This window comes from Rhipicephalus sanguineus, chromosome 10 (assembly GCF_013339695.2).
Source record: "Rhipicephalus sanguineus isolate Rsan-2018 chromosome 10, BIME_Rsan_1.4, whole genome shotgun sequence".
NCBI classification, from domain to species: Eukaryota; Metazoa; Arthropoda; class Arachnida; order Ixodida; family Ixodidae; genus Rhipicephalus; species Rhipicephalus sanguineus.
In genome coordinates this window covers 6,617,300-6,629,863 of record NC_051185.1, presented here as the reverse complement: position 1 = coordinate 6,629,863, position 12,564 = coordinate 6,617,300, and the positions used below count along the sequence as shown (strand labels likewise).

Sequence of the window (12,564 nt, the reverse complement as noted above, 5' to 3'; positions counted from 1 at the left end):
CCCCTGATTATCTGTTTCATTAATTATTAACTGCAGGAAGACAGTTGACAGAAACGAAGTTGGAGACTTTCAGTTGCCACACGGGACGCCTACAAAACACCCCTTTCCATCACGCCTACACGCACACGCGCTGTCGGATCCAGGACCGCGCAGCGGCGCTCATGTGCTTCAAGCCTCCGAATAATTCCCATTACATTAAAATTACGATAGGCAAATTCTTAAATTATAAATGTAAACCATAAATTACATATTGTGACGTAGAAAGGAAAGAAGGAAGCAGGAAATAGAGGAAAGGCAGGGAGGTTAACCAGTTCAGAATACTTGGAATGCTCCCCTCCACCGGGGAAAGGGATGGGGTGGCTTGAAAATGAGAGGTGTAAAGACAGAGAGAGAGAGAGAGAAAGCACACGCACAACGCCACACTCAATTAAGTCAGTCAATTCAAGTAAAGTCTCAACGGAAAAAGATTAGCGCAAGTGACCAGTGGCCGGAGCCGCAAAATCGCGACACGCGGCGCTGTTGTTCACGAGCACGCCGATAGGAGATTGCCAAGAACTTTCCATTTTCCAAAGCAGGGGTGGCCGGCGGACCGGCGGAAACAGCCCATCTTGCTGTTGGCCCATCCTAAAGCCCATATCTTAAAGAAACGTTTGTTCATTGCTTGTCGGCAGATGTGGCTACGTGCATGATTTATTTCTTTTTTCTTTTTTCGCTGGAGTTGCGAGCAACCGCATATCTATATCGGAGTTGCCGCGAAAAGGCTGTTTGTTGGAGTGCTTTCTGCCGACCACCCCTGCTTTGGAAAATGGAATATGCTTGGCACTCTCGATATCGGCGTGCTCGGGAAAAAACAGCACCGCGTGTCGCAATCTTGCCGCTCCGGCAACCAGTCACTTGTGCCACTCTGTTTCCGTTGAGACTAATACCTTGCACCCAATTTGTCGAGTGGGAATATCAAGACATTCATTGACATGGCATTGTGTAATTATGACAAGTACAAGAATAGACCATTTGTGTTAGTTGGTGAACTGAATGTCGATATTACCGAAAAGAACAATGAGTGGCTAATACAACACATGGAAGCCAAATATGCTCTCACTTGCACGTTCTTTGATCATGAGACTACAATCCAGTCAAGTACAGACAAGTCAGCCCAGTTCAGACTCGGACGGTGTGCTACGTCACTTTTATAGTGTATAGAGTCACTTGTACAGGTCTCTTGTCTTTAAAAACGTTAACAATTGCTTCATCACCTTCATTCGCCATGTCTTTACAGGACGAAATTCCAGAACGGTTGCTCGACATTGGTCTGTGGTCCAAGCGAGCTAAAGCAATAGCGAAATGATTATCTCTGTACGTTGTATACCGTGGGCAGCCACAGTAGATGTGTTGCAATGTCTCCTCGCTAACACAGGCGTCGCAAACAGCGTTGTCGGCCTCTCCAATACGAGAAGTAAATGACTTTGTGATAGCCGCGCTTAGCCATAAGTTCCCATAACCGGCATAGCAGAGTGGCTCTCCTCGGCAGAGTCCACTTGGAATCCATATTCTGGTGTAAACATGTGTAAAAGACATGTCGGAGAAGTTGATCCGGACAGCGAAGCTCATGCGCTAAAAGCCAAATCGCGTCTCGTAGATGCGTGTCACTCGACTGCGGTCTGCTTGCGTGCCCGCAGAGCTTTTGGGTATCGAACCCGAGCCTAACAACGGCACCCGCGGGACGCTGCACTACCTGCTGCGGAAGCCCAAGCCCCTGCCGGAGGAGCCGTCGATGAGGACGCCTGACATGTGCGTCGTCGACGGCAGCGAACTTGGCGAAGGAGACAAGGAGGACGGTTGCATGTGCAGAAACGTGAGCACGTTCTCTACAACTTTCACAGCGCCGCATAACCGTCGTGGTAGCTTAGCACGTAGGTGCTGAGCTCCAGGTAGCGGGTTCGATTCCCGGCCCCGGCGGCCGCATTTCGATTAGGGCGAAATGCTGAGAACGCCAGCGTGCCTAGAAATTAAAGCGATGCTTGCTAAACATGGTGCTCCTGGCGCAAAGATTGAGACATTGAAGAAAAAGAAGACAGGAAGTACCTTTTTATCATGTTTCAAGCTTTGCGCCAGAAACAACCATGTTTAGTGATTCGAAAGCATATTCAGTGCTAGCAGACATGACACCACAATGCGCTCACTTCATCAATAAGAATAATTACGGTCATTTCTCTGCTCATGGTAAAATATGCGGTTGGGCATTATACTGTATGGCTCATGCGTTGTTCTGCCGAAGCACAAAGATAAAGACGTGCGAGAGATAATTGAAGCTATCTGTCGCAATAGTGAGGTGTGTTTTAGTGCCCCATCAATTGACCTGTTGGATAAGGATACGGCCTTTCTGGTTCGTGAAGGATTGAACTGATGTGGCGCCGCTGTGCACAGATAAATAGGCGATGTTTCCTGGAAATAAAGTTGTTGAAGTTAGCGCATTGTGGTGTCGTCTCTCTTACGTCCTTGTCTGCTAGCGCTGAACATGCTTCGAATTCAGTTTACCAACACGCCCAAAAAATGGCAATGTTTAGAAAGCATAGACACCAACTATAGCCCGGGAACAATTTCTAGAGTACCTTTACCGCGATGGCCGGTCGAGTACGTTGAATGCGTCCCACGCCGATGCGTGTCATTTAAATAGAAAAGCGCTACCAGACCCCATCTTCCTTGTTTAAAAAGATAACGATCATTTCTTACCCCCCTGTTTATCTATCGGATAACACACGTAAGTGGACAACGTAGGTGGACAACAGAATTAAATGAAAGGTGCGTAATCCGCGAAGCGTACAGCAAGCGAGGTTGTTGACTCAGCGGTGCCCAAATTTAAGGCCGTGTGGCTTGGTGCTACATAATGTTCCACGCAAATTGGTTTGGAATTATAGACGCCTTACTTCCAGCCGTTGACGTCGGAGTCAATTATATGCTTATGGTAATTATGAAGACTTAATAACGGTTCCCGCCTGTGTTTCTCTGATGATCAATGCGTAAGTGCGACGCCCAACGTGCCGCCGCCATTAGGCCGTCATTTGGCTGTATGCGGTCAGTGGCGTAGCCAGAAATCTTCCTCGGGGGGAGGAGGATATCTTATGTATGTTCAAGCATGTGTGTTCGTGCGTGCGTTTGTATGTGTGCGTCTACATATATACATGCACAGTTGAAAAAAAAATTTTTTTTTTTTTGGGGGGGGGGGTTGAACCCCCTCCTCCACATTTGGCTACGCCAGTGTCTACGCTGTAGGGAAATTTGGTGCAGCAGAGGTTTTGTTTGAGCTGGTTGCTCAGACGTACTAACCGTGTCCTGTCGATGTGTTTGCTCTGTGCATGTTTTAAGGAACAAGCCTCATATGTCTTGTCAGATGGTACAAAAAGTACTACGTGACCCCTCAGGCGGGGCTCGAGGCGCGCGAGCTGCGCGATCACTTCGTCCTGGAGGCGTTCGCGTAACTCAGCCTCGGCCAAGTCGCACAAGTCTTCGTCGACTAAGACAGGCCCGTTTCTTTGTTTTGCATCTGGATGTCTATACATTTATTATTATTATTATTATTATTATTATTATTATTATTATTATTATTATTATTATTATTATTATTATTATTATTATTATTATTATTATTGATCGTAAGCACCCGTGCAACTCCTATCATCGCCAATCACCGTATCTCGGTGTCACCCGCCCCCCCTCAAGAAGCCTTGATCCGCGCCTGCCTGTAAGAGCAAAGCTCTTTTGCAAGATGTCCTGGAATTAACTTTGGTATAGACCAGCAGGCCTGAATAGCGCCCCTATATATATACAGGGTGTTTCAAGAAATGTGTCCAGTATTTTTTAAAAATCACAGAAAGGAGGTATCTGCGTGCTACCTGCGGTGTTACCTTTACTGTGGGAGAGGGCATTTTGAGATGCGTACAAACATTTATTACGGCAGTAATTATAGAAATTAAGAAAATTAACTTTTTAACCAGTGGAACTAAGTGGTCGAGTCAAATGGGCGAATGGAAGCCCTTCCTGAGAATAGCCCATAGCCGCTTTGAAATTTTTGAAAGGCGGCCACTGGTAATCACCGCGGAGCGATGAAATCTGGCTCATTTTGCTGGCGATACCGAAACCTACGCACCAAAAAGCGCGTCTGCCATTCACTGCGGAAACGCCCTCAGTGACGACACTGTTTCCCTCGCACGGGGAGGGGGGAGGAGGATAAGCGAGCGCCGTTATCATCCGTTGATCTAGATACTTCGTTTCGTGGCAACGCTTATCCTCCTCCCCCCCCTGTGCGAGGGAAACAGTGTCCTCACTGAGGGCTTAGCTGTAGCGTAATGATTACGACCTGAATTGAAAAGAACTAAAGTGACCGAAGAAGCACTTTTTCCGTCGATCCGAACCAACCACCTCCGAATTTAGGGCAGTACGTGTCCTATGCTGTACCAGTTGAGCTACGGCGGAGGGCGCTCTCTCATCCATTTTTGATGGGCATCTATGTGTGTTTAATTCCTGGGAGCGTTAGTCAGCGCCACTCATAATTCGAAGGTTGTGGGACTCGGATCCCACCAACGGAAAGGGTGCTTTTTCGTCAACTAAGTTTAATTCCTTTCAATTGAGGTCAATCATTACATTACAGTTAAAAACAACAAATAATGTCCCCTATGCTTTCCTTGGCTGTTGGTTTCACTCGGTTGTGTCCAACAAAGAAACGAGCCCATTCCCTTTCTTTCGTGCTTATCTTGTCTACTTGTTTATTATTTTTTGTCCTCTACGTTTTTGCACCATGCTCGGTTGGAGTAGCATGTTCTGTAGTTACATTACAGCTTATCCAGCGATATGTTCCCTCCGCAGACCGTGCGCCCTTCGACAGCACCGGACGCCTTACCGCGACACACGCCCTGGGGGCTGCCTTCCCAGGAAGGCACCGAGGCTGAGTCGGAGATGTCGCCCTGCCTGCTTTCAAACAGAGACTACGTAACGGCCTTCGACAGAACGCTCAGGCTGCCGCTTTGGACAGCGTTCACGCTCAACGGAAAGGTACGCAGACCCGTGTCGCCAATCTTACGAGAACACGCGCCATTTTGCCTTGTCCTTTGAGGCTTTTATATATATATATATATATATATATATATATATATATATATATATATATATATATATATATATATATATATATATATATATATATATATATATATATATGGAGGCTAACTGTTGATCTAAAAGGTGCATCCGTGGAGACGAATTGTTGGTCTGATAAGGTGCAAATATATAGAGATTAACTGTTAGACCTGCTGTTGCTAGTTCCAAAAGGGATTAATGATTGTGTCAACCCCACTAGTACCCAAAGGGACCAACCACACACCCTTTTGACTCCGTTACTGTATTGATGCAGCACTCCGTTTCAGGTCTTATGGAGAACTTCAGGCATTAATGAGAGTATTTGAAGATTCGTTGTGCATATGCCGTTATTTGTTCGTGTATTAGCGATTCGCATCTAATTTCTTATTCGACATATAACGTGACGTAAATATGACTTCGATTCTCATTCTCCTCGGTCCGTATACGCAATGAAGAAGGCCTTTCTGCTAAGCGGTCTTCTTCAATGCGTAAAAAGGGATTTTATACACAATTTTGGAATATACACAGACGCCTTTTCTGGTAATGTTTGCATTCCATCGATACATATGGGATATACGTCACTTCCGCAGCACGAGCACGCCATCGCGAACGCATGCTGGGAGCGTGACGCGCGGTTGAAGGGCGCCGACCTCAGCTGCCACGATTACGAGACCCTGGCCACGAGGTCACTGACCAAGGAGCCACTGTTCCCGCCAGGTAAGTGACACTTATGCTTCCACTTACTAATTAGAGAGAGAGAGAGAATAAACATTTATTAACTATCCCTATTAGCACCTAGAGTGGGTGGGGCCCTTCGTCCAGTGCTCCACTGGCTATTGCAGCTCGCCGGGCCTGGTCCAGGGTTGCCAGTTGGCTTCCCAAGGCCTGATCCGAGAGTCGCGCCTCCCACGACCAGTGTGGTAATGTGTGTGTTTTTATGAGCGTGGAGTCTGCCGCAACAGGACGCGAGGTACAGCTGTATGTAATGTGTGCCAATGTTGGTATCCCTCCGCACCAGGGGCATTCATCTCGATATTCGGAGGGGTGTATCTTAGAAAGTGTGTGTAGGTTGGGGTACGTGTTCGTCTGCAGTCGGCGCCAGTCTCTCGATTGCTCTCTGCTCAGATTCGGGTGAGGTGGTGCCATAGTGCGTCGCTCGAGCCGTTGAGCTTCGAGGATGTCGGCTCGACCGCTTGGTCGCTCGTCGTTGTCGGGGGCTATGGTTTCGTCGACAGGGGCGTCAGAGTTTTGGTTCTGGCTATGTAGTGTCCGTAACGGCGCTGCCTACGTAAAAGAATGCTGCGTTTCGCATAGATGTTCTGCACACGCGCTATATGCGATACGCATAGTCGTTGCATAAATAAATAAATAAATAAATAAATAAATAAATAAATAAATAAATAAATAAATAAATAAATAAATAAATAAATAAACCAACTAATCAGTCATAAATGCTTGAAAAATATTTTTCTCAGCCTACTACAGTGCCAGTTCAGTCCTCTTACATACGCCAGCTGAATTAGATATGTACACTAGGTAAGTTCTTATTATTATATGCACATGCACATACCGTACGAAAAATGGTTGTGCTGCTGGGTCTCTTGTCACCGCGTATTGATCGACCTTGGTGTATACACTGTGACTATGATAACGTGTGACCCACTTTTATACTTTCACTGTTAGCTTCCACGATCGCCAATGTTTTTAAAATAGTTGTTCCTGTTTTCAAACCCAAGGCGCATTTGGAAACGCGGTCACCGCTGCTATCTTATTTCTTTCAGTCCTCTATGATGGAGTAAGTACATGTCCTGCATTTTTAAATCGTTTTTGCCGCACGTTTATTCCACGCAGGCCCGTAGCCAGGAAAGGGGGGTGCTAGGGGCCTGGTCTCCCCCAAATAAATTATATATCTCCCCCATATATATATATATATATATATATATATATATATATATATATATATATATATATATATATATATATATATATATATATATATATATATATATATAGTAATAACAAACAAGCGTGTGTGTGCGTTTGTTTAGAGAGAGAGAGAGAAGAATCCACGTGAGCTTTCTGTGCAGTTCTGTAGGTCTTCTAAACAGGATGTGTATGTGTCCACAATCTATGTACATGAATAGGAAATCAGTATATGCCACTCACAAGATCGCAGGCAACATGCTCCAGAAAGATAAACTCCACGGGCTACCTCTATCGGCTGTCTAAATAGTGTGCATGTGTCGGCCGCCCTGTGCAGAGCTGGCCTCTGAAGGGGAAATAGCGCTAGACAACACTAACTTCCAACTAACATTAACACTAACGACACTAACACTAACGCTAACACTAAACTAACACTAACTACGCTAACTTCCAACTGATTGTTTATTTCTGGAAAGCACAATATTTAGGCACGTGCTGTAGGCATAGGCGTGCGCAGGGTTCTCCTTCAGGGGGGCGAATGTTCGTCGCAGCGCCCCCCCCCCCCCCCCCCCGAGCTGCAATGCCCCCCCCCCCCTTTTTGTGAATGTGTGACATGGCGTCCCCCTCTTAGGTGAATGGGGGGGGGGGGCGCCCCCCTGTGCGCACGCCTATGCGTGTAGGTCTAGCGCTATGACTATTTGAAATGCATCTAACCAACTAGTTAAAAATTCCGTACTCCTAGAGCTGGCTTCGTCCCGTGCCGAGCAGTCTGCGGTGTGGCTGCACTCGAACGCGCTGCCTTTCTACCACAACCACTCGGCGGGCGTGCGACGCGAGCTGCTGCGGCTGGTGCAGCTCTGGGAGGCGCGCCACGGCTCGCTGCACCTGGTCACCGGGCCGGCCTTCGACCTGGGCGGAAATGGACGCAGGCCGCCGCTGCACATGCTCAGGTCCACTGCGCTCATTTCTATAGTTCATGTACCACAAAGATACTAGCGCCGGCTTTCAATACATGCACCTCGGTCGGTGGAGTTTAGCGCAGCTTTAAGGATTAGCGTGCTTCTTCAGCCGAGCAACGAGGTATTCCGATAGCGGGACGCGCTGCCCTATGACGAAAGGTCGCGGTGTTAAACAGCCTTGCGATGAAAGACAATAACGGTTTGCATTTATGTTATATTTACCCTCACGGTGTGTTATTGGGAAGTCAACAATATATTATATTAAAGGAAAAAAAATACAACTTACTCCAATAATACAAATTTCTCCCTTCCAGGCAATATTTAACTGCCTAGGACACGCACTAATTACGGACAAAAACCGCAAGCTTCGCTGCCATGAAGGTGTGGAACACTCTACCTTTGGAGGCTGTAACATCGCCCTCATTATTTACTTTCAAACATTCAGTTCGCCATTATTTGTGTCGTTCATTTATATGTATGTCACTATCGTTACTTTTTCGTGTCTTCTACGGTGCATTTCGTGTATCCCTTATTTAGGTTCATCTAGTTTATTATTTTTTTCATGTGAATCATTATTAAAATCCTAGACAATCTATGGCACTTTGTTAGCCTTTGCTTATTTACTCGCTTATTTTCCATGTCTATTTCAGTACAGAATAGATTTATTGTCATTACTTCCCATCTTGCCACTGCTATGTTCTGTATGCATTGTACAGAATTTCGCTTGTTATTTTATTATTATTTTATGTATATTTAACAAGCGGTCTCATTACAGTGTTTCACTAAGGCACCTCTTTCTGGATTATTCTCCCAATATGTAACCCTCCACGTAAGTACGTTCAATAAACTGAAACTAGCCAGCTTGATATAGGTTGTGTCCAACAAGAAACTGCGTTCCTCGCTCATTCATTAGTTTTTCCAGCGCACGTTCGCTTCTGTACATGCAGGACACGCTAAAACGATTGCAGCAGGAACTCCCTGCTGAAGGATTGTCAGGTGGTGCGTAGGTATTATCTGGAATGCCGTTATTTAGCCAACATACCGTAACACAACACAGGCCGACAATAGCCATCAAGTGGCCAACAACAGCCATTCTCGGAAATAATGTAGCCAACACCAGCTTGTGTGGTGTGGTTACTCGTTGCAACAACAGCAGTGGCCTACATTACTTCTGCAATGACTGCATATGCGCCGATATGACAAAAGAGTGGCGTAGCCATGGGGCTGGTTTGAGTGTTTCAAACCCCTTGCCCGACGAAAATTTTACATTTTTTATGTGTATTACGCGCATTTTTACAAACACACGAATATACATAAACGGTAATCGTCCCCTCCAGCCCCCGAAAAGAATTTCTTGTTACGCCGCTGGGATAGTTACTTGCTGCGCTGACTATGGTGCGGTTACTTGTTGCAGCAACTGTATATTATGGTGACTCTCTGCGTCAGCTGTACTGTCCTGCTTTCTTTCTGCAGTAATACATATGACACCAGGAGCGTAGCGAAGGGGGGTGTTGTGGGGTTTCAGCTCCCCCCCCCCCCGAAAATTTTCAATTTTGCTTGCCTATATACTATACACACACACATTCAAACGCCCACACGAACATTCATAAAGTGTGGTTGAACCATCCCCCCTCCTCTCTCCCCCCCCCCCCCCCCCCCGAAAAAATTTCTCGCTGCGCCCCTGTATGACACCTAAATAAGACACCATGTATTCATGCATCCATGGTGTGCACTGTGATCTCTAGAATAGTCAGTACCATCTAGCCCACCAAAACTAGTCGGTACCATCTAGCCCATCAAAACGAATTAACCAGTAACCATGTATTCCTACGACCGTAACGCGTTAGCTTATGACGACGGGCGCACGGTTTTCCGAGGGAGGTAGCCTTGAAGTGCTTACGCCTTAAAAGGACATTAAAGTGAAACAATGAATTAGCTTAGACCGATAAATTACGTAACTCTAGTGTCACCACCATAGGTTTATTGATAGATGAGAAAACCAATGCCAAAAGTTTAATTATTTTTAATTTCCCGCCGAAATCTCCGATGGTGACGTCACGGAATTAAGTGTTTTTCGCAATTTGGCCGCATTGGCCCAACGAAATGTCACGAGACTTGGTATGTTAAGTATCTGTCTTCCTCAGAATACAATGAACTTCATATTTACCAATTAGGAACTACGCAGGCCCTAGTACACGCTATCAAAATCTGTGACGTCACGGCGTCTAGTTCGGGAATTTCAAGGTGGCGTCACCACCTGCATTTTTTTGCGCGTTTTCTCGTTTACCAAGCGTCTTCTTGCAGCAAGCGTGGTGTTTATGGCATCGTGAAAGAGTAATTAACTAATAAAGAATCGTTCGTCTCTTTGAAATATGCTAATCACTGTGCAGGGCTGTCGCGGAGGCGGACGGCGTTCTCATGCCTCCGGTGCCAACGCACGTGTTCTGCGTGGTGACGCGCTGCCTGTCCGAGGGTGTCCCGGTGGACCGGTGTTCGGCCGAGAAGCTGGACGCGGCCGCCTTCCTGCTGCCGCACCTCCTACGCCCCGAGAACTGCCAGCCGTGGCAGCAGTACCTGCTCCAGCACTCGGCCACAGTGGGCGACGTCGAGCTGCTCACCGGACTGCGCTTCTACCGCGGTCTGCCGCGTTACGAGCGCATACGGCTGCGCACGGCCATACCGCAGGCACTGTGGCCTGCACCGTGAGACTCGAGCCGGCTGCGGCTTGTCCACGGCGCAACGAACATTGGTGAACTGTTCAGTAAGGCTTCGACGGGGGCTAGTCGGTATGGCATCGTTCCTTTGCTGCGGTATACTGGTGCACCTAATACACCAGGATACTTATAATACACCAGACAAACGAGAAGACACAAATATGTCCTATCTTCTCGCTTGTCCTGGTGTATCAATATAGCGCAGAAAAAGGACGATTTGTAAACTGTCTCGCGAGTGCGATGTGTTCAAGCTTATCCGTATGACGCACTTACGCGTTGTGGAATACCGGATCACCACTGATCCTGGACAGTAGCAACGCTGATAGCGAAACGTGTTAGAAACATATTCGTAGAAGGAACGAACATTTTTAAAAACTTCATGTTGAATTGAAGTTATACTAGCCAACATCACGATCTCCATAAGGCCCGCCATATTGGCGGACTCCATACATGTTTCGAACAGCTGGAATGTCTTTAGCCTGTGTCTTTACACGAGCGTTTTGGCGCCTATTTTTGCTAGGATGACTTTCTCTATCGAAAGTTGGGTGAAACCTTGTTACTACGAAGCTTTTTTCTTTTGATGCAGCGCCTTCAGAGGCGCTGCATCATCTTGTTATTCGTGCCAGTTTGTTTTCACATATATCAACATGGCGGCTTTCTTCGTGTCAATGCATGGATCGTGCAGATTTGTTGCTCCTCTTCATGTTTTCGTTTTACTTCTCGCCATGCGCTCAGCAGGAGTATTATGGTATCGAAACGATGTATTTTCATTATTATATGACTCTATCATAATACCCTCTCTACCAGCGCCATTTCGTGTCTCAAATTGTGATAACACGGCCGATGTACTTAGTCAATGTGAGCAGAGCTGATTGTATTGTAATCGTATGAGTCGTTATTCTATGTTTCCTGTAATGTTTTTATATAATATATGGAACTGCACAACGTATATTTTCCTAAGAACTGTATGAAAAACATGGGAAACCATCGTAATGGAACACGGAACGTTTATTTAAACTAATTTTTTGTCATTTTTTTGTTATTATCAAGAAGTGCGGGCTCACATGAAGACCCAAAGATCTACATCAGAGGCAATGTTGTTAATAACTGTGATGCAACTTGAGTGTCTGGGCTTGCTCCTTCGAAAGTCGTGTTGATATTTGCTTCGGTTGAGTGTCACTTACATCGATCGTCTCCTGTATTCCTTAGACGAGCAAACAGTGAATGCACTCCCCACCTACGGATGCCCACTGTTCTCTTTGTGGCCGTCATCGCTTTAGCAGCAAATTATTCTGGCTGCCGCTTACCTCATGGTAGGCCTTGATGTGCCCGACCTGTCTGTACACTGCTCACGTGCCCTGACCTGAGTGTTGATCAGGCGGCCTTCGAAAGACTGGAGCTGGGCGCCAGGTGGAGGCTAATGAGTTTTTGACATATTCGACGTCGTAGTGTTCAAATAAAGTTGCCTCCAAATGACCAACATTGTTCAGGTGTGTGTCATTTCCACGTCTGTCTTTTTTGCGCATGGGGTACATTAGAAAGATTTAGCACTGGATACTCCAAGCCTCAAGCTCTTGCATTATTTTGTACTCCAGTTGGCGAACAGAAGAAAGTCGGGAGAGTACAAAAGAACGCAAGAACTTGAGGACCCGATGGCTGGGTCCCCAGTACTAAAACTCTCTATTGCCTTGCGTGCTGCGTCGCCACAACATGTCGCACCCGCATAAAGTTAGAACTTAATAATTGCTGGGGTTTAACGTCCCAAAACCACGGTATGATTATGAGGGACGCCATAGTGGAGGGCTCCGGGAATTTCGACCATGCGGTGTTCTTTAACG

The 12,564-nt window shown here is 46.4% G+C and overlaps 1 protein-coding gene across 1 annotated transcript in view; it reads left to right on the top strand.

Annotated features, from left to right (window-relative positions):
- Positions 1-12,200, top strand: part of LOC119406902 (ectonucleotide pyrophosphatase/phosphodiesterase family member 3) — a 32,351-nt gene extending 20,151 nt beyond the window's left edge. Inside the window, exons 11-15 of the mRNA XM_037673676.2 lie at positions 1,677-1,852; positions 4,861-5,046; positions 5,721-5,847; positions 7,796-8,003; positions 10,403-12,200. Of these exons, the coding sequence (XP_037529604.1) occupies positions 1,677-1,852; positions 4,861-5,046; positions 5,721-5,847; positions 7,796-8,003; positions 10,403-10,718 (1,013 nt within the window). The 3' untranslated portion in view covers positions 10,719-12,200. The remainder of the gene's footprint in view (positions 1-1,676; positions 1,853-4,860; positions 5,047-5,720; positions 5,848-7,795; positions 8,004-10,402) is intronic.
- The last annotated feature ends 364 nt before the right edge of the window (positions 12,201-12,564 follow it).